The sequence below is a fragment of the Pygocentrus nattereri genome, chromosome 18 (genome assembly GCF_015220715.1).
Source record: "Pygocentrus nattereri isolate fPygNat1 chromosome 18, fPygNat1.pri, whole genome shotgun sequence".
In the NCBI taxonomy this organism is placed as follows: Eukaryota; Metazoa; Chordata; class Actinopteri; order Characiformes; family Serrasalmidae; genus Pygocentrus; species Pygocentrus nattereri.
The window spans coordinates 26,146,785-26,171,155 of NC_051228.1; the positions used below are offsets into that span (position 1 = coordinate 26,146,785).

The 24,371-nt window shown below is 39.5% G+C and overlaps 1 protein-coding gene across 1 annotated transcript; it reads right to left on the minus strand.

Moving 5' to 3' along the window:
- Positions 1 to 216: 216 nt before the first annotated feature.
- On the minus strand, positions 217 to 24,371 carry lpar1 (lysophosphatidic acid receptor 1). Its single transcript, XM_017700211.2, has 3 exons — positions 24,102 to 24,371; positions 11,270 to 12,015; positions 217 to 3,322 (listed from the first exon to the last, which is right to left on the minus strand). Exons 2-3 carry the CDS (start codon positions 12,003 to 12,005, stop codon positions 3,021 to 3,023), a joined length of 1,038 nt encoding a protein of 345 aa, XP_017555700.1. The 5' UTR covers positions 12,006 to 12,015; positions 24,102 to 24,371; the 3' UTR covers positions 217 to 3,020.

The window sequence follows — 24,371 nt, forward strand, 5'->3', positions numbered from 1 at the left end:
TGTTCAGGTTCGATTGAACACTGTCATAGTGTCATAATAATATCACTGAATGATTGCAAGTAATAAAAACATTCTAAGCTTATTTTGTCCACATATAACAAAAAGCACTGTTTTGTAAATGAAACTAATCTTTCTTTAGGGTCACATTTTAGCAATTTGATATGCTGATCAATAGTTAATGTATTTATATAAGCATTTCAACAATAACAAAGTGAGTGTTTGATACCATACAAGTTTATTTTAAGAAGATTCGCTGATTGAATTATACTGTTAAATGAATGTTACCATACAGAATTCAATGGGCTTCAGCAAGAGAACAAACAAAATGATGAATGCTTTTTGAAGGAGATCAGAATTTCTTTTAAATAAACATCATGAACAATGTAGTCAAACTATAAAGGTTGAAAGGAGTTAACTATGTGGTCCATGACAGTTCATAGACATAGTGGTTCTAGACTGTCTCCTCCAGGGTCTTTCCATGCTTAGAGGAGGCAATCTATTTGACAGGGTAATAGTGAACCAATAAGCTATTAGAAAACTCAGTCTAGGTTATCTTGTCTGATTTGCAGGCAAATAAAGTAGCTACAGAATTGTGTGTATTATAGTGCTACATTCTTGAAAGGACAAACCAATGATAGTACACACTGTGTTTGAAACCATTCACAACAGACCTCTGAAGTAGTATGGCATTCTGTACTTGCTGTCAAGACCATATTAAGATCTACAGATCTGAGCTGATTTTCTCTACTAGACAAGTAAAACCGCAAAACTGTTCATTACAAACACCAGCTACTCAAACTTTAGCCTTCTGCAATCAAACAATGCAACTCAACCATCGTATTTTTACAAAGCTGGCTGGTTTGTGTGAGGCATTTTTATGAGGTTGTGAGTAGAGGTCTGCATGAGACCTCCTACCGGCACACAAGATCTCGCTCACGCTGAAAATCTGCACCATTTGTCCTGCTCCTACCTGCAACCTACATGTTTGGTCCCACTCCCGCCTGCAGACCCAAACAGCTGGCCATCTGGATTAGCCATGAATGACTGCCAAATGTCAGACTTGTCGTTATCCAGTTGTCGTTATCTAGTCGTGTATTTGTCTTTATTACAAGCACTTTTCACAGCTGTGGCTGTTTGACTGTCTAAAGGCTCCTCCATCTCTGCAGCCTCTAAGAATACGATTCATGTGTTGTTCAGGCAATTGGTGGCTTAACTACTACTTAGAATGAATTTATTCATTTTGCTTATTTTGTTTTTAGATATTATTATATTTAGTATTTATTATTCACTAATTTGTGGGATTTTTTTTACATGTACATGTTGTCCCGCTTCCCCCCTGTACAGCACCAGTTAATTGCCCACTGAAAAAGCTTTGTAACATTTTTGCTTATCCCCGGGTATAACAACAGCAATTTTAGGATTTAAAAAAATTATTTTTTTGGCCTTCATTTTATCACACAGAAAACCAGCATGGAGTTCCTAATATGGGCATGATGCCGAACACAGAATGACAACATGACTTCAGAGGTTATAAGGACAGTCCCATCCAGCACAGAGCAGAGTTGTGTCTAAAATTTTAGGTCAATTAAAAGGAAATAACATGTTTGGCCCTAAAGTTAAAGTAAAATTAATTTAAGTAAATTTAAAGCAAAATACAACTGAGAGAATAAAAGAAATAAAACGATCCAATTTTTATCCTTAAAAATAAACATTCCCTTTTTAACTAACATTGAATATATACATATACTATATACATACATACATACATACACTTCCTACACTGATAATTTAATTTCTTTTGTCTAGTCATAAAAAGAATTCATTGTTTTTTCCAACATGATTACACTGCATGGTGCTTGTGGCCATGACTCAAGAATAAAAAGCGTTTTCGGTCGGCCCTGAAGGCTAAACTCATACAATAATCCACACACAACCTACTCTGTGACCTCCTCTGTTTTCGATCACCACTCCAAAACATTATTACAAGATTTTTGAGTATATGTGTTCTGTGTTACGTCTGTTAGCAAAAGTGTCATTCATTCATCAATGAAACGTGGCCGTTCCTCAAAAGAATCACACAAAATCCAAAATATTCAAAACATATAATAAAAGTCTTCTACAGGGCACTTGTGGATTTCTCATGTGGTTGAAAGTTCTTGGACTCCCTGAAAAAATGGCTCATGTATGTAAGTGGTCCGTGTCCATACAGGGACGAAACCGTAAATAATGTCGAAAACCTACTCAGATATGAGGTGGAAGATGTCCCCACATGAAAAATGATCAGTTTGTTATTTTGAATACCATTGCCAGGATCGCAGCGGAGACTTGTGAATGCTATCACGGTCTGCTTGGACAAAAGACCTAAGATCCATGAAGCCATTTAAGCTGTAAGTGATTCAAGTTATTGAGGCAGGGACCTGCTGTAACTTTTCTTGGTCCACATACTGAAATGTTTAATACACTGTTGGCTTCGTCCTAAATGTGCTTAGCGCTTCTGCTTCTGCTCTGTGTGTAACAGCACAGGAAGAAACCGCAGTGCAAAGTAGAGGATGGCACAAATCCAATAACATATACACCCCATCTCCTTCGTAGAATATCTGGTGGCCTTTCATCAGTGGTCCCAAGAGTGCACTGCTTATGTCTATAGTGCAAAAGCATAAGCAAAAAAGGTAAATATAATTAATATTCTGGCAGGTTTCTATGACTATTTCTAAATTCATGACTAAAAAAAAGATCGTTTTGTAAATACTCATTAGACCTTCTCTCCTGCTCCTGGCATTGTGAAAGGTATGAGGGAAATGTGTTCTATACTGGCTGGAACTTTGTAACATAGATTAGTCCTTAAATACTTAATATAATGTCAACAATGAACATGTACAAAAATAAAAGGAACAAACAAATCCCTCCATAAGCCCACAACAATTAAGTCATTGCTGATGCAAATGCTTCCAGGAGCGAGGGGCTTCTCTCCAGTCCTGGGTTTGATCCTGATAGTGCCTGCTTAGCTCCTACATTCCGTTTCAGACCACTGAGTGGTCATTATTGTGGGGTGAGCTGAGGACCGTGTGGTTAAAGGATGAAGCCGAGCGGTCAGAACCTTCTGCTGTACCGTTTACGTTCTCCTGCCGCTGACAGCACAGGATCTGCTTGAACGTTACGCTCATCTCTTTGTCCCGGTACGAGTATATGATGGGGTTCATGGCCGAGTTAAACTCAGCTAAGAGGAGCAAGAACTTCTCGTACGCCAAAACGTTACAGTCGTTGCAGAAAACGTCCAGTAACAGGAGGACTAAACCAGGTGTCCAGCACACGATGAAAGCACCTGTGGAACGAAAGAAAATGGAGGCAAACATTTAGTGCAGGCTTTTAACTTTTGGTCTAAAATAATGAAACATGTGGGTTAGACAACAAGATGATATGGTATTTTTATTGGGGTAAGTTATTTCACAAATGCACTTTTCTGGATATATCATGAGTATCATAAAAACTTCTAGAATACTGATCAACTGGAAGTATCATAAAAAACAACAGTCAGGGTTTTATGTCATTATTTCATTAATGCATCTTAATAATGTCATTTTTAACTATTTTCTTTTGTTTGTTTGTTTTCATGGATTGGATCTACTGTTTTGCTGGTGAATTTTGTCCATTCCAGCCTGTCGTGATATTGTGATTTGTATTGTGCAGTGTGAAAATATCAGCGTGCATCATAATGCATCACCTTTAATGACAATTCCTTGTGAAATCGTTAATATTTCTGAGGACAAAATTAAACACACCTTATAATCAGTCCGCTTTTATTTACAATCAGGCATTTTTTCCCATTCTTTTGTCTACTTTGAAACTTAATTAGACACTTATAGGCATTATTCCTTTAACTAAATAGATTGCTGGACGTTTTTAAGCATAAAACCTTTATCAGAACTGAAAAACAACAGTAGGAAAAGAAAACACTTTATACGCTGATATCTCTTGATATTAAGCTCTATTTCTATTATTAAATGGAGGTGGACATCCACTACCACTCTTTCTAACACAGAAACATATTAAATAAGTCATATTACTGGATTTTTGCATGGAGTATTTATGACAACTTCCCTTTTAAACAATATGAGGCATCTGGGGTTGTGTTATGTGACCTTTTAATGAAAAACTGATGGGAACGCAGGTGTGTCAGTGGTTTCCCAAGGGCAATTATTCCGAGCAACATTTCAACACATGCAGTACAGCCACTCACAGCATTCACCTCACATCTTTATCAATGTAACCTCAGAAACAGCTTCTCAAACTAATGGCGCACAGTTTTTTTTTGATTGCCATTTCTCAGTGTGCGTGTGTAAAAAAAGAAATATTTTGGCTACAGATGGTATTTTGCAAGAGAGAATGATTCTTGCAAGGGCCTGCTTTTCTTTTAGGGAACACAGCTGGTCTTGTATGCTTTACATCACTTGAAAGTCATGTAGGGACTCTCAGGAGTTAGATAAACTCCAGCGACCCGTTTCCAGCACGACTCGGCCACATGTTTTGCTCTTTCGGAACAAGCTTAACAGGGAAGGGAGTTGTGTTCCTATCACTGGTACTTCTGGGTCTTACAGATACAGGCTTAATTTCCTCCACCAAAGCCTCTCTGTCCAGAATAACCTGCTAGCTGTCCCTTGAATTTCAAGCTGTATATTTTGTATACTGAATCAACCAATAAAGAAATACAATAAGGATGAGTCCAGTCTGTCTTTGTTTGCCCAAACTAAGACAAATAAGGTGAAAATTGATGGTCCATCAATTGGCCATATTACATCACTATCATGGGCAAAAACCAGATATTGATTATGAACCAGAAACTTCTAAAAGACTGCATTAGAGCAACATCAGATTAAAGGACAACTATCCTATTATTAAAGAAAAAGAAACAGCACAGGCATTTGTGGAGGAAATAATCATTAATAACCAATTGTTTTACTTCAAATCGTTGCAATTTAGCAATGTAAAAAGACAAGAAAAGCACAGCATTCACAGAATATAATTAGGAATCTTAATGTGCCCCATTAGCAGCTAATTAGGATGCATTGCTCAGTGAGTATCTATTAATATGTGACAGCACAGTGTTGGTTTCAGCAGTAAGTAGTTGTGGTCAAAACCACAAAAAATAAAAATAAAAAATAGCGGCTAGACAGAGTGTGAACATTTAAATGAACCACAAGCTAATTTTAATAAGCTTCACCGCTAGCTTTTTTGAAGCAAGGGTGGTCTTTAACTCTTAACATGAAACACGTCTGACTGATGTATTGATATGTGCTTTTGAGTGAATCCTTGGCTTTCTCACTGTTTATTAAGCTGAACACTAAGAACTTTTTAAAGATGTTTTCATTATTTAATATTGGTGTGAATCAAGACATGGCTACATTTGGCCTTTAAGGATGCAGGTGGAGCTTGGTTAATATAGCACTGATTGTGCTTTAAAGTAAAAACCGGGTATAATTCTGAATTAAAACTACATACTGTAAAACCTTTCCAGTCAACTGTACACGAATGCGCACAACAGATTTCTAAATAGAACAAAGCTGTTAGATCAACTTCTTAAAAAAGAAAAAGGCTGACCAGCACTAATGACGTGATGTTGTAACATGCAGGCTAACACAGTTTCGTTTAAGCACCCCTCCCCTTCCCAGATGGTCTTTTTTACTTTCAAGCTGAGAAAGTATTTCAAGTGAGCAGCTGCTCAAAGCTTTGCCTCGACTCCAAGCAAGATTTCAATTTATTACTTCCGCTAAGGTATATTACCACAATTTGGCACAATGACTGGGCTGTTCACACTAATACTGAAAATCTCCACCACCTTCAAGGCGTGATATACTGCTGTGGTGTTGGTGAATGCTGGTTCTTTCATGGTTCAAGTAAAAATGTGCCATGTACATTGACAGACATAAGCAATGGTCTATGTTCTGATGAGAAGCTTGACACCACCTTACTTACTTGACAAAGGCTCAGTATGTTCTGGTATATTAAGTTTCCACATTACATTTCAGAGATTTCTCAACATAAAACAGGAAGTAAAAGATGTTAAAAGTTTTTTCTGTAGACCCCTCACACATCTGACGGTGGCATAGAATAACCTTTCACAGGAACCAATTTGGCTTTTGGAAAAGAAGAACTAAGAGTTGAACTTAGAGCTGCGTGTTACTGTAGCTCTTTTGACTGGACTGTTTTTGTCATGAAGGACAAAATATTGTTGAACTTCTGATAAGGCTTCTAGAGACACTCATTGAATAACCCTGTAAACCACTTACTTCTCACAAAGCATACAATCTTGAGCAATCAATGTTAAAAAAGCATTCAGCACATGACTCAGGCTAATCTAGGACTACCAAGACCCTTTTCCTGTTGATTACGAATAGAACGGAAAAAAAGGTTGTATTTCATATGAGTCAGGTTTGTGATGCTCTAACAACAGACATGGCCAAACGTCTGCGGTCTCAGGAGTACGCAGGCGTGGATCGGGGATTGATGGATGGGTGAGGTGGGGGAGGTGTGTAGTGGAGCCTCACTGAGATGCCAATACCTGTGGAAGTGCTTAGCACATGCTTTGCGCGCTTTCACGCAGACTTGAGACTCAACTCTCTGGCAAATGGGCAGTCGTTCTGGATTACCCATTCAGACACTGTTTCTCAAGCTGCCTTTCTTGGGATCTAGCTGCTACTCCGGATATTAAAACATACAGGGTCGAGCTGTGAGATCATTGCAATTGAGCTCTGCCTCTATTTTCCGCTTCATTGCCAAGCAGCCATGGTGTGAAGACAATGCCGTAAGACAATTGTTCACCAGTTCACCTTTCTTTCTCAGAATCCAAAGACTTTAGCATGGAGTCATGTACTGACTATTGGACGAGTGAGCAAATACGCAAGAACAGAGACAGAATTATTACTTTGTCATGACAGACAAACACATGACAGACAAACATGACAGCTCCACTGGTTCATTATGAAAAGAATCTACTGTTGCCTGGTTAGAATTAAATTGGCCCATACTCAGCATAATTCCAACTCTTCCAGGAAAACATTACGTCTCTTAATCTAGAATAAACACAATCAAACAGTGCTTCTATTAGAATGTCTTCCAATCCATCTGCATCTATAATCTAATATAAGTATACCACTGAATCAAACACTAAATTAACACATCAAGACTGTGGCAGCATCTGAGTCCGGAAACATGAAAACACAGAATCAATCTGGTGTGGCAACTAATATCTTCTTTAAAAAGCTTTGTATCTCAACAGAGAGAGATGAAAAGCAGCCTTTGTTTAAGTTCTTAGATATATTAGCAAGATGATACATTTTGTGCAGACATTCTTGCAAAAGTGACTTCTTTGGAAGCGCTACCAAAAACATAAACACAACCACCAGTCCACCCAACAAGAATGCAGTAAGTAGGCACGATCACCTGCTGTAAATATGCACTGTGGTATAAAAGCCAAATCATAATAATTCCACTGTCTCTGTGCAATTAACGTTCTTTTAAAAAGTAAAAGTCACAGTGGATGTAAATTACTGCTCCTGGCTCCCTGCCATGCATGCCTCTAGACAACACACAGTAATAAACTGAACAGAACAGCCATGTTTATTAATTAGGTTTTAGCTGTAATTTTTATTTACATTGTAGTTTTTTTTTTTTGGAAGTCCAACAAAAAGTGTATCAGTATAACACTTGTGGTGGAACAATTTCAAAGTGTTTTAATGCTTTTCAAACATTTTCAGTATATATTATCAATATTTTGATAATAAGAAAATCCATCCCTAGTTGCTAATATTATCGTATGAAATTTCCATTCCCCCCATCCCTAGAATGCACTGCTGTCATCCAATGATTTATATCTGCCTATAAAAAGAAGAGTAATAGGTGTACAATGTTGTTCTGTTAAAGTGGACTACATAAAATAAACTTTTTCTTAAACCAAATTTGCAACCGCTGAACAGTCACTGGGCTCTAGTGGCAGTTATACAGCCGAAGTTTTGCAGCGCAAAATCTTCCGAGTGGGAGTAAGTTATGACACTACACTAATCTGAAAACCCTAGACTGTAAACTGGTGCCCACACCCTGGGAATGTGCTATTTATGAGTCTTGATGCAGACGGTCCAAGAGCCATGTTATTTTCCATCTCTGATAGAGCTTTCCTGGAGAAATCAGGAATAACTGTGCTCTAGCCTCCCGAGAGTTGGGGACCTGCCTGCTCATCTGTGTAGCAGATGTGGGACTTGAAAAGGCATCACCCTGAAATGATCAGTTTTGCTACAAAGCTGTGGAGTGCATCACTTCTAAGATGGTTTTAGCATGATACCATTTACCCATCGAACTCTAAGATACTATGTATACATCAGCAAAATGAACTAATCTGGAGACACAAGCTCAAACGTATGAACTGAATATTAACTAATGAACACCACAGAGATTTTTGGTTAAGCAGGCTAAGGCTTTCTGCCTCATTAGTACCTGTACAAAAAGAATACCCAGAGGTCAAAATGCCTAGGAATGCATGATTATATTGAAATCATATCAGTATTGGCAGAAATCTCTGTATAAGACAGATGTTTAGATTTGACCAATATTTCAAACCCATATTTGATGTATTTATTGTTATCTAGAAGAATAGAATCTTTAGGTATCTGCATTTTGTTCACTTTACTGTATTTGTAACAGAAATAAATGCTTATCTATCTGGATTGACATCAGCAGATATATATATGAAAAATAATGTATATCGTTACTAGGCAACAGTGCTCATATGGGTGTATCTGTAAAAATGGTTGTTGTGTTTATTGATTTACTTGTCTGTATTTTAGATGGTCCCGATGAAAAACTAAACCTTAGACAATTCCAACATAGTAAGTCCAACATAAGGTTCTTGTGAGCAGTTGTGAAAGGCTTAATGAAACAAATTTCACCTCTTTGAAATTGATACACTTGACTTTTGCCATTTGAATTTATAAAAAATATTTCTGCCTCAAGATGTGCTCCAAACATCAGGACCATCCTCCTGTTAGAGAAATGCAAGTAGGCCTAGTCACTTCTCTTGCATTTTTTGAGTTTTAATAACTTATCCATAGGAAAATATATAGATCATAGATACACACAACACTGTATGTCCAACAATCACCATTTTACCTCATCAGCCAAGTCTGGCAGTTATGGAAGAGAACTAAAATGGACAAAAGTACAAAATTCAGGCATCAAGATAGGTGCAGCTAACTGTTTTTAGCTATGCAATATACTCTAGTCCGTTTTCGTAAATAACAGCAGAGTGTAACCATGAAAAGCAAGTCTATTTAAATTATATAACTTAATGTGGTTTGAGGTGTGTGACGATTTAGGCATGTAGTTTGAACGATGTTAACCGGAGACTGTAAATTTCCATTAAAGGTACATTCACTGTAACCCACTTTAGTTCCAGGGCATAAAAAAGGAAGGGGAAGTAAATAGACATACGTATCTTGGTCGACTAGATTTAGGGTAAGGGGAAAGTTGTGCACATTTATTTTTTGCCCAAACAATTCATTTAATGTTTAAAACATTAAAACACCTCAAATGTGAAACTGAATGAAGGACGTCTGATCAGCTCTGATGCGGACATCATATTCTCACAGCCATCAGACCAACACATTCTCAGACATATGCAGTATAATGGTATTAAAGCCGTTTTATCTGCGGAGTGACAGCACTACCTAAGAACCGTGTGTGTTCCTCTCCTGCCCTGATCCATTGCTCTCCACTTTCCCCCAAGCTTCATGTCGAACCCCACACAGCTCCGAAACAACAACAGCACTGTTTCCTCCTGGCTCTAGCAGCTCTGGGGTCTTTCTCCATGACTGGGGTCCTTTCTCTGCGCCCAGCTTTCTCCGGGGAGCCGGTGGGGCGTGACGCTGACGCAGTGCAAGGCAAACACTGGAACTGGCGAAAAGATCACGACGACAGAACCTCAGCTGTAGAGCACTCAACGGCCGTATTGTTCGAACGCTCCAGAGTTGGCACAACAGCGTAACAGGATAACATACTGTTTCATGGTGTGAGATATCTAGGTAGCTGCTTACATATGGATGAATGGCTCAGTCAAGTGAACAGAAATGGCATTAGGTGAGAATGTGATGTGAGGATACAGAGTTGGGAACTATCTACTGTAGACCCAGCCAAGGCCAAAGTGCAACTCAGGAAGGGAATTCATGAAAATCGGAGCAGAATGTACTGTGAGAACCACCATCAGAGATGATAAATAGACCCCAAGGACAAATCCCTATGACAGTGTGACATCATTGCAATAAAGAGACTAAAAAGAACAATACACTGTATTGACTCCATAAAGCTGACATTATTTTCAGAATTATGAAAAGTGGTCTTTGTTGAAGGTGCCACACCAGAGGATATGGTGCATATTTTTTATGCCCCAATGACCAGTGGGATTTTATTTTTTAATCAAGAGTATTGAACTTTTTGAACGTTTCCAGCTATTTTTTGATTCATTGAAAACAAATACTAGTATGAATTTATTCCCATAAAAATGTATTATACTCACTAAAATACTTTTATTTACAGGGCCAAGGACCCATGCTTGCACCACAGTGTTCACTGAAGAAAAGGTGTACTTAAATATGATGAATGTGTAAATCTCTGTCAAAGTCATTTACATACCATGTATGTAAGCGGATCACTTTAACATACTTTAGTGGATCACTTTAACAGAAAGTGCATAGTAACACACCTCGAAAATGATTTCTAATCCCTAATTTCATACCCAGGGACAGCCCTGTCAGTATTTCTAAAATTGTTCATATTGAAGAACTATTAGATATATAAGATCAACAATTTTACGGACACATGTTGGACAAGGGTTTAACACTAATGCAGTAGCCCTGCATCTTGTAATATTTGAAAAGGAAAACAGTATTTCAAATTTGCAACAGAATCAAATGTTTGTTACACATTTATCTAAAAACTGTAAAATAAGCACATTCTCAGTATGATTTCAATTCATACAAACAAATGAAAAATAAGTGCAATTTCTGATTTAGCACTCAAGAAATGTTAAACCATCACACAATGCTGGTGCTATTTTAGCTAGCAGGTTACCAGTTTCCCATACCACAGGACAGGTTTAATTTCACCCACTTCTATCATGGACTCCATGTTAAATGTATACTTGGCATAAGTGCATTAAAACTGTCCAGTGTTAAAAACTGTCACAACTGCATCTTAACAACAGCAGAAAAAAACGAGAAATGCTCACCTAGCACAATCACCACAGTCTTCAGCAAGCTCATCATGGTGTCCCTGTTCCTCCGCTGGCCAGAGCTGTGCCGTGACATCCTCATGGTGCGCTGGCGGACGTACATGAATATGTGAGCGTACAGCACCACCATAACCACAAAGGTCACCAGGTTGAAGATGGCCCAGAAGACGAGGTATGAGTTGCTGTAGAGTGGCGCCATGCTGGAGCAAGTTTCAATGGCACAAATGCAGTTCCAGCCCACGCTGGGGATTGCTCCCATGATGATAGACATGGTCCAGATGATCATGATGACCACTACCACACGCCGATTGCTCATGCGCGTGTGAAGCTGCATACGGAAGACTGTGATGTGCCGCTCAATGGCGATGGCTAGCAGATTAGCAACGGAGGCTGTTAGGCTAGTGTCAATGAGGCCCTGACGTAGCAACCACGTGCTGACAGTCAGTCGTCGTGTGTTGGGCCCCGTGTTAAACATCAAATAGAAGTAAGCCAGTCCGGCAAAAAAGTCCGCTGCTGCTAGGTTAGCCATTAGATAATAGATGGGGAAATGGAAACGGCGGTTGATGTAGATGGCTACCATCACTAGCAGGTTAGCTAGCATGATAAAGATACATACTGTAATTCCAAGTCCCATCACAAGTTTGCTGACTGTATTCCATTCGGTGGCCAGGTACTTCCCACTTTTATTGTAAAAGAAGGCAATGGTTTCATTGTAGTAGCACTGTTCTTCCATGTTGAAGGATCTGAAAATAAGATGCAGAAGATATCAGAGAAATTCTGCACATTGGTTTTCACATTCAATAAGGTGTCAAGTGCAACCGTAATACTTGTGATTATTTTATGTAAATTTGTAAATTAATATTACTTTTTTTTTGGTTAAGAAGATCAGCCCTTCCACTTTTTCTGAAGCTCGAACTATTAAAAAACTAGTGCATGACGATTTTAATTATGTGGCCACGTATTACAGACTCCACAGGTAAGCCACTGGATTTTCCAGTTAACCCACTCTGACGTAAAACATATGCAAAGCTAAAATCCTTAGAGAGGGACACAGGACTGCCGTTAGACATATTAACAAAGCGCACATTGTTCAGCATTCCCCGCAACAACAAACAGCAGTGTTGAACCTTTAGGTGTGAAATGAACTCAGACGGATATTACACAGGCACAAAAGTTTGACATTTTTGCCTCTGGTCAAATTTTATTAGTGGTCCTTCCCACAATGGTGAAAGCTAAGGCCATCCAGACTAGCACCCCAGCTAGTGGCTAACAAAAACACACAAAATCCAACACACTGGTACTTTGTAACGCAGCCTGCAGGCTCTCTATGCCAGCTATTAGTCACATCAGTGCCAGGTCTCATTTGAATTGGCTGATTCTGTCCTCTGAAACACCCAGCACAGGAAATGGGGCTCTGGACCTTGCATGAGCTGAATGTGCTTCTGTAATTTAAACCTTATCATGCACACAAAAAAGCAGGGGACTTTACTACAGTTTACTTACTTTGCAAGATGGACACACAGCATGAGAACATTAGTCCGCAGTGTGTCTGAAAAAGCAAAAATACCCCTGGCAGTTTTTTAACTGTGGGTGGACAGGAATTGAATTCAGCCAGGTGGCTCGTTCAGCAACAATCTGTCAATGACTTATTGGGATATCAGCTGTTGTCTTTGTGATTATCCATGAATTTCAAACATATCCTTTCATATTACACATATACTTAGCAATGGACATAATAAATCAAGCACCAATAACCAAACCTGTGAGTAATAGCCACATTTGCATGCATTATTTCAAACTTAGTAATAGCCGTTGCAGTAATTTTTACCACAGCATGCTCAGAATACTTTGTTACTTGCACAAAATGCAAACAGTTCACATTCTGCAAGTTGTCTCTTATCAGTTGTTTATAACTCAAATGTCAAAGCAAAAGTAAGTGACCTTTCTACGCCTTTTGTGCGTAATCCCAAACCTATCATCTGCAGTGGCTGTGAGACAAATCCTGGCATTGTATGCATGTGTTTTATCATATAGCCTCAGGCCTCTGATCTCATTGGGCTGAAGGCACTGAACAAGAAGTGGTCTGTGCACAAACGTCTATGAACTTCCTTCTCTCATTGAAAAGTGTGCTAGGAGAAAGAGCATGTGTTTCCCCCCATCGATCTGACAAGACCACCCGGCAGACTTGTGCGCTCTGGAAAACCACAGCCTTAGCATTATCGCAGCGCCCATCCACAATGAATAAAGAGACGCTCAAGGAAATTCCAGCTGAGCCTGCAGCGTCAGCCCGATAACACTGTAGCCTGGTGGTCTTATCATAAACGCTGCAACTTCTGCTATGAAACATCCATGACCATAAATACAGCTTCGAGGTCTTAATAAAGGGTTAAGGTTATCTGTGCTTCGCAGCATGACATATATACTAATTAAAACTTCACGAGCTGCTTGGTGCGCTTAGCAAAACAGTCCTGGTCAACAGCAGGTTTCTGTAGCTACCACTCAGATTAAACACACTTGATAGGGCAGTGAGTAGATTTGGGGCTACATGTAAGAAAATATCAAAACTGTGAACTCAATGCGATTCGACTCAAGTACACTGCAACACTGCCATGGTAGCACGCAGAGTCTGCATCTGAGATCAGAAGCATTAACTATGATGTTCAGCACTGCATCACTGCTGCTTGTAAACCACCCATGTGTTATCAGTTAAAGCTTTAGCTTTTTGTTGTTTGCTGTGAGCCGGACACCACTAGAACACTGCCTGCTGCCTTTAAAAAGGATAATTTGTGAGTTCAGACCATGCCTTCGACTCGGCGGGAGATTCACTCAAAAGAGGCCCCGAAAATATTCTGTATTAACTCTCGCTAGGATGAAGCAATCTGAACAAAACATGACAATGTGCAATGTGCTCCTCAGTATATGGAGCTTCAAACAAGCCGGGACGCCTCTGCGTCGGAGCAATGAGGTAGGCCCAGGCAGCTGTCACGACGTTTAACCTCCATTTGCAACTTCCGGGTGCATATCCCCATACAAGGATCACTTTCAGCATCGCATGTAATGCAATCGATTACACATACGTCAAGGTATGTAGCACATTTTTGGAACTTACAACAAAATATTCGGGGCCTTTTTCAAGTGATTTCCCTGTAGTATGAGGAAGAACCGATTGAGTGAGGTTAGAACACTGAGAACTTGGATTGGAGTTCCGGGCAGCTTCTGCCTGGAGACTGGAGCTTGATGGCCAGACCCCGCTCACAGCTATAGTAGGACTGATGTAGAACTGAGGAAAAGGGAGGAGATGGGGTGGTGGTAGGAACTGCAAACCCTTCATCACAGGAATGGAAAGTGAGGATGTGAATTTATAGCGCAGTAGATTGGAAGAAAGAGGGGTTTCAGGCATGTTCCTGCCCCCAAACTTCAGTTAAAACAAAACTACATCTGTTTGTGTTATATTCGTCAACTAAAAAAAGTTTGAGCAATGTGGGCGTGTCCAGTCCTCTCCAAAAAGGGCCACTGTGGCTGCAGGTTTTCATTTTAACATTTGTATACAATTTATTTAGGCTATATATTTGTAATATCTTTATTAATCATTACTTATATTAACCTCTGTTATTATACATGTTGCAAGTTTTTCTATGTAAGTATTTGGTAAATACACATACTGTGCCTCACAAAACTGGTATGTTGAAGAATCGTAAGTTGTGAAGACTGTCTTTGAAAGAAAGCTCATAAACTAAGAAACTAAGGAGACTTGGGTTTTATATCTATGAGAGGGACCTCTGTAAATAAAGCTGGAAATCATCTCAACCCAACTGAACACCAATGGGAGATTTTGGACTGATGCATTAGACGGTGCTCTCGACTACCATGATCCAAACTTCTTTTGGAAGAAAAATGCTTCAAACCTTCAGCTCAGTTCCAGAGACGTAGAATTTATTCCATATCAAGCTCTGTTCCTTATTGAAGGAGAGCCCAGCAGGCATATGTAAAATAATATCATGCAAACTAGCTACTTACTAATTGCTGCATATTTGACGAAGTACATTTTATCCGGGCAGCTAATAGTGGCTCAAGACCTTACTTAAAACTTTGTTGTTTTTTCCTTTCTGTTCTTACGCTGTTCTATTAACAGTTAAACATTTCAATTTTTCAAGCATGTTGCTAAAACTGTCAGACGTAATCTATTTAATCTAATCTAACAGCAGTGAACCATTTAGGGATATTTTTTCTGTTTTTTCCGCCTGAGACACATATTGAAAACCAACACGAAAAAAGGCCGTCTGAATCTCCAGTCAGATTTGCCAGGCAACATCAAACTCAGGCATCTACTACAGCAGCACACTCTCTGTCAGGTTGCAAATAAGAAAAAGGCAAGGCACCAGCCTAGATCCATTTCAGCACTGATCCCCTGCCTTTCTGAGAACACAATGAGGGCATTGTTTAGTACACATCCAGTAAAAAAGTAACAGAACAAGACTTTACAATGAATAAATTGTTCACATTTGTGTACAGTCCTGCTGAGGCAGGGCACGCTAGTGAGTTTCACATCAAATGTGCATCTAATTTATTACCTTAATTAAGTATGACATCTGAAAGCAGTTAGCAATCTAGAGGGAACTCAGCATTTCAAGGAGTCCTGGAGAACGCTGACCAATGGACTGTGCATTCAGAATCACTTGATTACAAGACTTTTGTCAATAAATAGCAAGTATTTATAGTAATCATGTATGTTTACTAAAATAGTTCACAGAAAACTCTCACTTTGTGTTGGATGTGTGTAAGTCGAGCCTCTCATTTTCCACAAAATCTAAGTCCCCAAAATGTAAAAAACCAAATATGTAATAAATGTGTAGCTAGAAGCAGAAATACCCAGCATCTGTACCAGGCAACCAGCAGTAAATCCGGGATTAGATAACAGAGGGAAAATAATGAATCTGATTTGATTCTATAAGAACTCTAGCCCGACACTGACTTGTAGCCATGGGGGACAGACACTGCCAGGTGCCCCCGGCCACAACATTTCACATTTTGACCACTAAAATAGGAGAGCCTGTGGTCTGAATGACCACATGTCTGAGATTCTTTGGGTCTTTCCAACAAACCTGTTCCAACTAATCAGAGAAATCAGATTTTGTTGCAATATGTTAACTGTAACCACTGCAATAGCCTATGTGACAGTGTGGTAACTGTGCTGATCACAGCAGCTACAAACAAACAGCTCACAAAAACTGCAATATAAGCTAACTCGAGCGCAACTACCAAGCATCATAGTGGCTTTAACAGCAGTTAGTAAAGGATACTTCATTCATTGGAGGCCATTTGTGTTGTCTACATCAGGGAAGTACCTGTGCAGTTGTGGGGTCAACTGATTAAATTAAATGAGGAATAATTTAATAATTTTTTGACATACTTTGGCTACTTTGTCTTGATGACACTGGGCTCTTTTTAAGCATCGAGTGGCCAAATCATCAGTAAGAAATGCCATTAAAATTCCTTTAATTCACCAAGGCACCCTTCCAGATTTTGAATCATGACCACAAAATGAGGCACCAAAACTGACTCATGAAAAAATGTCACACTAAAATGAGACCTTTGTGAGTAGACAGGGAATGAGTGTGCACAGTCCACGTTGGGAGACAAAATGAAACACATAAAAGGCTTCTCGCTTTCAGGACATTTAAAAGGCCCATATCCTGGAAACCTCATTATTCTCGTTATTGGTGGGGGGCTTGATGTATAACTGTACTGTTCACATCCCGGTCTACACAGTCCATATATTCATCAATTAGTCTTCAAAAAAGTTTTACATTTGTTCCTTTTGTGATGGTATGAAAACTGACACATGAACATGTATTGACCTTTTGAGTGCACTGCAGTTCATCTCTGCCCATTCCTGCTGAAGTGTTGTGGTCCATACTGCATTATGAATGAGGAACAATACAGGGCAATCAGAGGTAATTTATTTTTATCAGTACAGTATCAGGTACAGTAAACAGTTTTCAACCAAACCATTTAATTCCAATCTAGGGATATAGAGAGGTTGGAAATGGTTGTTTGGTACATAAAACCATGCAAATATCCTACATGGACCACAGGGGAAAAGAAAAATAAAGTAAAGTAAAATAAAATATGGGGCATTTAAACAGAAATCAGCAAGATTCTCCATCAATTATAAGCACGAAATACAGCAGAACATGAGTCTGTTCACATGAATCAGAGCCATTTCCGTGAGGTAAGCCTGAAGTGAAACGACTTCCATGATCAGGGTTCCAATTTAGCAAAACAAGATAAACCTGGGCTGGGAAGCATTTCCCCATAACTATCTACACCACACACCTCATTATCTACTTCAGAGAAATTCAGGTGAGATATCGCACCCCTGTTCGTTGCGTGTTTGCTCTGGTTTGAGTGACCTCATTGATAAACATCCTTTTTTTATTTGCCTGCCAGGCAAGTTCTGTAAATGCAAGCTGCTGAAAGAGAGAACTGAGAAAAAACAAAATAACTTGCTAACCACACTGAAAACTGGCAAACCATTAGTTTCTCCCCAGGTACTGACATACTGAAGTACTGATGTATGTACAAATGCTCATTTCAAAAGCTTGTTCCTTCCTTAAATCTCTTTTGCTAAGAGACTGTACGATGTAATGCTTGCTCAGTGAGTGTGTCAGCTCTTCACTTTCCATTGCCCTGTTATGACCCCTTACTCAGCAATATGACAGCGGAAAACATTTTATTCTAGCGCTCCACTGTTTCCAACCAAACAGTTTAACACTAAGCTGACAACAGGCCTGGTAGAATGGCATTGTTTCTTTTCCAGTCCTGATACTGATTTGATTTTCTTTTCTGTAAAAGCTTTTAAGCTTTAAAATGAGCTATTTTTTACTGAAGCGCTTCAAATAAGATGTGCTTCTATCATGTGAAGGCTATCAGACTTAAACGGCTCTATACGGATCTGATCTGACCTTTTTCCTTCCAATATCTGATCCAGCACTTTCTACTGATCTCAGCCTGATAACTGTTGTTGATCAGTGGAACTGCTGTATAACTAGTTATTATTTTTTTGCTCTTGTGAATGTAGGGGTGACATCATGAATAGACATTCATGATGTAATTCGGTATCGCCCAATACATATGCAAATACTTAGCTGATCCTGAGAACTGATCGGTGACATAAAACAGATGCACCACATTTCACCTGAGATGCCTTAACTTAACCGCTGCACCATTTAAAGTGGAATGAAAAAAACTGAACAAGAAGCTGGCGAAAAAGAACATGACCTCAGCTTCATCAAGAGTTACTCTGTTTCTGCTTGACGGGTAACATGAACTTAGTTTTGCTGTTTCACTGAACTAACAGGTCGGTACTGTTTTGTCCTGTTTGTGATAGTTGTGATATCCCAACTGGTAAACTTCACTTTAGGGACTGTAGTAACAATTTGCAAACCCACAACCAAGCTAACGTTACATTACTTGCTCTGTCATTGTTCACTCTAACATCATGGTGTTTGTCCGTATAATGGTTTATGGCCAGAGACCTAAAACGTTTGACCTGGCAATGCCCATCCATTAATCTGAGGGGTGGAGCTACTGAAGGAGCACTGAAAGGAGGGGTATATTTGTATTAATGTTGAGCTCAATTATTAACAATCATTCTCCAGAATTGCTTCTCCTGCTTCCAATGTGTTTCCATATACTGGTGGTCAAACCTTATTCTCTGCTGTTATTGTTTGCTATTCGGTGTCAACCAGTGGAGGTTGGGTTGCCCTTTCGAGTCTTGGTTCCTCTCAAGGTTCTTTCTTCTTGCTCTTAGAGAATTTTTCCTTGCCACAGTCGCCACTGGCGGAGCTCATAGGGCCCCAGACCTGTTTTTTTCTATAAAGCTGCTTTGTGGCAACACCTGTTGTAAAAAGCACTACATAAATAAACTTGACTTACTGTGCCATTAAAAATTTGGTGTCCAGCCCTGCCCCTAGGTTAATATCGGCTACTGGATGATCACGTTGAAAGGTGAATGGCAATCGGTACAGGCCCCAAAAACGCTGAACAGTCCATCTCCAATTCTAATGATACACAATATGCATCACTATATTTAGTTGTTCTGAGGTCTGATCTTTTGTAATGGAAATAAAAGAACTGTATTATAAAATAATATTCAACTCAAAGACTATTAGTATTAATTATTTTTATTATTTTTATTCAACATACTTCACCAGGACTTTTCATAGCCTCCTTGTAATGAAACATGTGGCTGGTCAGTGTCCTTTACAAACTAGCAAAAGCCACATTATGCGCATCATTTACCACAGCAAAGTTAAATATGCTTATATTGGCTATATATTTATTTAGGATTATTGTATTATCGTCAGCAATAACTGCAACTTCCAATAGTAAAGTAAAGCCCTACTATACATGAAAAACATTACCATTTGAGAGGATTTTTGTTCACAGCTGTTGTTGTTTGTGCTGTTTGATATTGTGCTATTTGATATTGTGAGAGTCAGTACAATTATGCACGTAATCTGTTATTATATATATATATATATATATATATATTTCAAAGCTGTCAGAGACCTTTGGTTTCTATGTAAATAAAATAATTGCTGCTTTAATGGCTTAATCAGTTATGTAAGAAACTACTTTTATATTCTATTTACATTTTGTATCGACAGGTTCAACTCAATTAAGTTTTCTTCTGTCTGTTTCAGTGTCAAGAAATGACAAAAACATAAAATTGATAGAATCACAATCGAAAGAATTTTTTACTTATTTCAATGAAAAGTGAGAAATAACATGGAATATCGAATTACACCATGCTTTTCTTATCACCAGCAATAGCAGCAACCTCCATGTGTTAAGCGAACTACTATCAGAAACAAAAGACAGCTTCCCCAAAGACAGCTTGAACCCAAGTTTCCAGTGTCAACTGAGAAGCAGCCTCACTGTAATAACAAGAAGCATAGAAAGTGCTATTGTTGTAAACTAAAACACAAGAACATATGGAGAGCAGGCTACTCTCTGATGTTAGATTGTTACTATGCCAGCTTGATTAACCTGAAACTATATCCTACCCAACAGTGTGAAATTTGGCAGGCATGTAAAATAAATTTCATATGACATTAACAGCACATCATAACTGCTTTAATGGCTCATCACAACACAAATGAACAGCTCTTATCTACAATTCATCGACATCTCTGCCTACAGGATTCACTATTTTCACAAAGAGCAGTAGAAAGCCAACATCTTACAAGATTTAACAGATCAGCCTGTACGTGCCTCTCTAATTAGAAAAATCTGTCTTCAGTTAAGTAATGTGATGTGTGCCTGTGTCCTTTGATGCTGGCCTTTTGGATAGATAACCACCCACTGACAACTGCAAGTAACGGGTCATCTGTGTGCAGCAGACGTGTTGGCAGAGGTGTGAGCAAAGACACTCAGTGAGCTTCACAGAATGTGACTTTTCCTGTTATCCTATGGTCAGTAAAGAGCAGTACATGTCTACATGATGAGGTTTGTACTTTTGCTGATTTTAAAGCTTACATACCGTAGGTATAAGAAAGTTGTTCTGAGTAGGAAAGAAAGAGGCATGCTTATATATAACCTAGGCATGCCTATAGAAGACATGTATATTCATTTATAAGAGGCAGGCATCATTACTTGTGCACACAGCTAAGTATAACTGTGTTAAGTATATACCATCATTAAGCAGAGTTGAGGATGTGGCTTTTTATTCTTTGATGTACCTTACTGAATACAACAGGAAATGTTATTTAGAGCCATTCACCTTAAGTATTACCATGACGAGTTATCGTGCTTGGAAGGATCAACCTTTTAGCTAGGAGTGTGCCCACATACAAATTAGAGATCTACACTGGTATGAAACTAAAGCCTGAAGGATGTGGCTTTTTATTCTTTGATGTACCTTACTGAATACGACAGGAAATGTTATTTAGAGCCATTCACCTTAAGTATTACCATGACGAGTTATCGTGCTTTGAAGGATCAACCTTTTAGCTAGGAGTGTGCCCACATACAAATTAGAGATCTACACTGGTATGAAACTAAAGCCTGAACCCAATCTGACCCTGGTACTACTAAATTTGATACCCGAACCTGGCCCAAACCTGCATGCATGCACTAAACAGAGAGGGATTATCATAGTTTTATAGAGCTTTGCTTTGTTATTATGCGCTTAAGTTGATCGACGGAAAATGTGGGATAAAGTGGTATTTTACACATCTGTAATACACCAATTTTCACTATTAGTACATTTTTGTGGAATCAGCAGAGAACAACACTGACCCTTTTGTGACCAACTATTAACGTTAGGACCACTGCACTGAGTTTTCTCACTATGCTGACAGTCTCCTTTAAGAAGCGCTTAACACTTGAGCCAAGCCCAAAACATGATATTGTGACAGCCCATTCAGACCCATCAGGGTAGCAGACCTCTAACACAAATTTCACAAAAGGATATAGAGTGGATGGATGGATATAGAGTGTGGTATTCAATCCATGATACAATACATTTCCAATAGAGAAGCAAAAAAGAAGTGGTACCATTCACTTGCCCGACTGATCTATTGGTTGTCTGATATTAACAGAATAGAACAGCAGAAGCAGTTCCAAATTTATGTCAGTGTATCTAATGTCACAAATATTTAGCAGATAATCTGGCTGTATTCAGTTTACAGCATGTACTGTCTCGTGACCTCTGCACTGAGAAAACACACGTTAATGTGTGTATTGTAACACCCTTGCTTTCAGCAACTTCCCACATATTTCATAGCCAGTGCTGAAAAAAGAATCTCAAATCTAGCCATAAACATCACAATAGACTGGTTTATTTATATCCGGCTGACATAGCCACCACACTGTGTTTGGGTGGGACGCAGTGATACCACACAATGGAACAAGTCATTTAACTGTGGCAGGTCGAGCCTGCACGGCCAGGCCCATCGGGACACATTTTTAGAGAAAAGCGCCACTCCTTTAATTGAAGGGCACTGAACACATTTCAGAATTTGATGTTTCCATTCAGCAGCCATAACACAGAGCAGGAAGGGCAGGACCCATACCTGACCCGGGAGCTGACAAAGAAAAATTGATGTGTGTGTGTGTGTGTGTGTGTGTATGTGTGTGTGTGTGTGTGTGCTTGTTTTCCTGCCTAGCAAGCAACAGACCACCTACTGGCCGAGTTGAGCCCTGTCCACTCAATACTAAATATGACACATGCCTTGTTATCTAAGCACAGTACCTCTTAAATGAGGGACCTCTGAGTATTACAGCAAGTGCATATGGCACTGTGCCTCCAGCAATTATTGGGCGACAAGTTGATGTGACGCAATAATTTTTACTGAGCTTCCTTCCAAGAAGGGCAAAGTTTGTGGGATTGTACACGCAATTCCAGAGAACGGCAAACCCACACGCATTTCTGGATCATGAAAGCAAAACTGAAATCACCATGTTCCTGCAAAGACGCACTCATCAGCTCCACTTATCTAAATTAAAACTCAGTGTTTCTCTCCTGCCCACACCCACTTGTTAAAGCAGAGCAAAAGAACCGGGTCTCTAATGAAACAAGCTTTTTTCCACCTTTTTCAATTAGAAATCACGGTAAATGAAAACAGCTGGTTACAGTCTTTGCTAGAGATGCCTATCGGTATGATCTGGTATCAGTATCGGGCAGATATCAGCAGACCAGGACTGGATTCATCCTTTTCTTCCCCTCAGATATCCAGTCCTGGTAGCCTACAATCCCTTGAGAGTCGAATCTTAAGTGAAGTGCTTCCAAACAACTCATAAAGCTTAGCAGTTTGCACAGAAAAAAAGATGGGACTGGCATTAGCTGATACGACAGGTTTCAATACAGAAAAAAACTGGCATCATCCCATCTCTGCTCTTTGCATGTGTATAGAGCTCCATATCAAAGGGTGTTCGGTCACAGAGTAGGATGTGCTGCTTTTACAACCTAGAGCCCTGGCACAGCCTGACCTTTCTGCAAGTTCATATGACCAGTGTGCGACCACACCACAAAATCATGATGCAGGAAAATGCGGGCAAGTAAACCATTCCACGTTTTTTGCTACGTAGACTTGACTCTGCACAGGGACTACAAATGTGGCACTACTGTACATGTCCTTAGCTGAACGAGTATCAAAATAAGCTGATATTTTGAAATCCAGCCCTCCGCCCAGGCCAGTGAGCGAGTGCAGTTCAGTGCTGTGATACAGCTGAGGCGGCTACACTGTGCTCATGCCAAAAGCAGCACAAACGCTTTAGTCCCAGCAAAGTAAGCGCAGCAGACCAACGGAGAGCGTTTTCAACGGCAGTAAAACAAAAAACCGTCATGTTTTGTAACCTAGAGGTAGATTTTAGAGGGGAAATGACTGAGCTGACGGTTAACGGAGTTTGCTAACACACCTATACTCGGCAGCAGGACCTGTCTGCACGTCTTCTCTGGAGTTGCCGCGTTAGCGTGAGCTGTTTTATTAAGTACTTATGTATTCAGCAAAGATATGGTCTTAAAGTGAGTAGCCTACTTCCATTCAACAGGTCTGCTGGATTTTTTTTCTTTTTGCCACACATTATCAGACACTTCACTCCAGCGACTGCTCTGCCGTTGCTCTTCTGCGAGTTCAGCTTAAACACGGCTAGCTTTAAAAAATATGACGGACCAAAACGAACGTGTAGGTCAGTAACATCTAAACCTGCCCACACAGCACACTTTTGTTTAAAAACCAAAACACGACTAACTCGAAAATAGACGTTTCGGTCACTTCTCAAAGCCAACAGGTCCAAAAAGCTAAGAGAGAGCGTTACTTACGTCTGGAGAACTTCCACTAGACTTTCCCGTTGGCTGATAACTCCACGAGTTTCCCCCCCAAAACGCCGTTAAAAACCAAAAACGTTTTCAGGTCCAGATCTTTGAATCAAAAAGGGTGAGAAAAAAGTGTCAAGAGTGGAGAGGTAAGCCTCGTTTTGTGGTGTAAAGTCCAGAATTGTGTCGTATCTTCATCTTCCATCCATAGAGGTGAGAGCAGTAGATGCAGCTGGAGTCATTTTCCCGTTAGTCTCCTCAGAGAAAGTGAGAGAG

Coding starts and splice junctions, on each gene's coding strand:
- lpar1 (XM_017700211.2), bottom strand. CDS start 12,005: ATGGAAGAACAGTGCTACTACAATGAAACCATTGCCTTCTTTTACAAT. Junction 3,323..11,269: donor GACTGTGGTGATTGTGCTAG/GTGAGCATTTCT, acceptor TTCGTTCCACAG/GTGCTTTCATCGTGTGCTGG.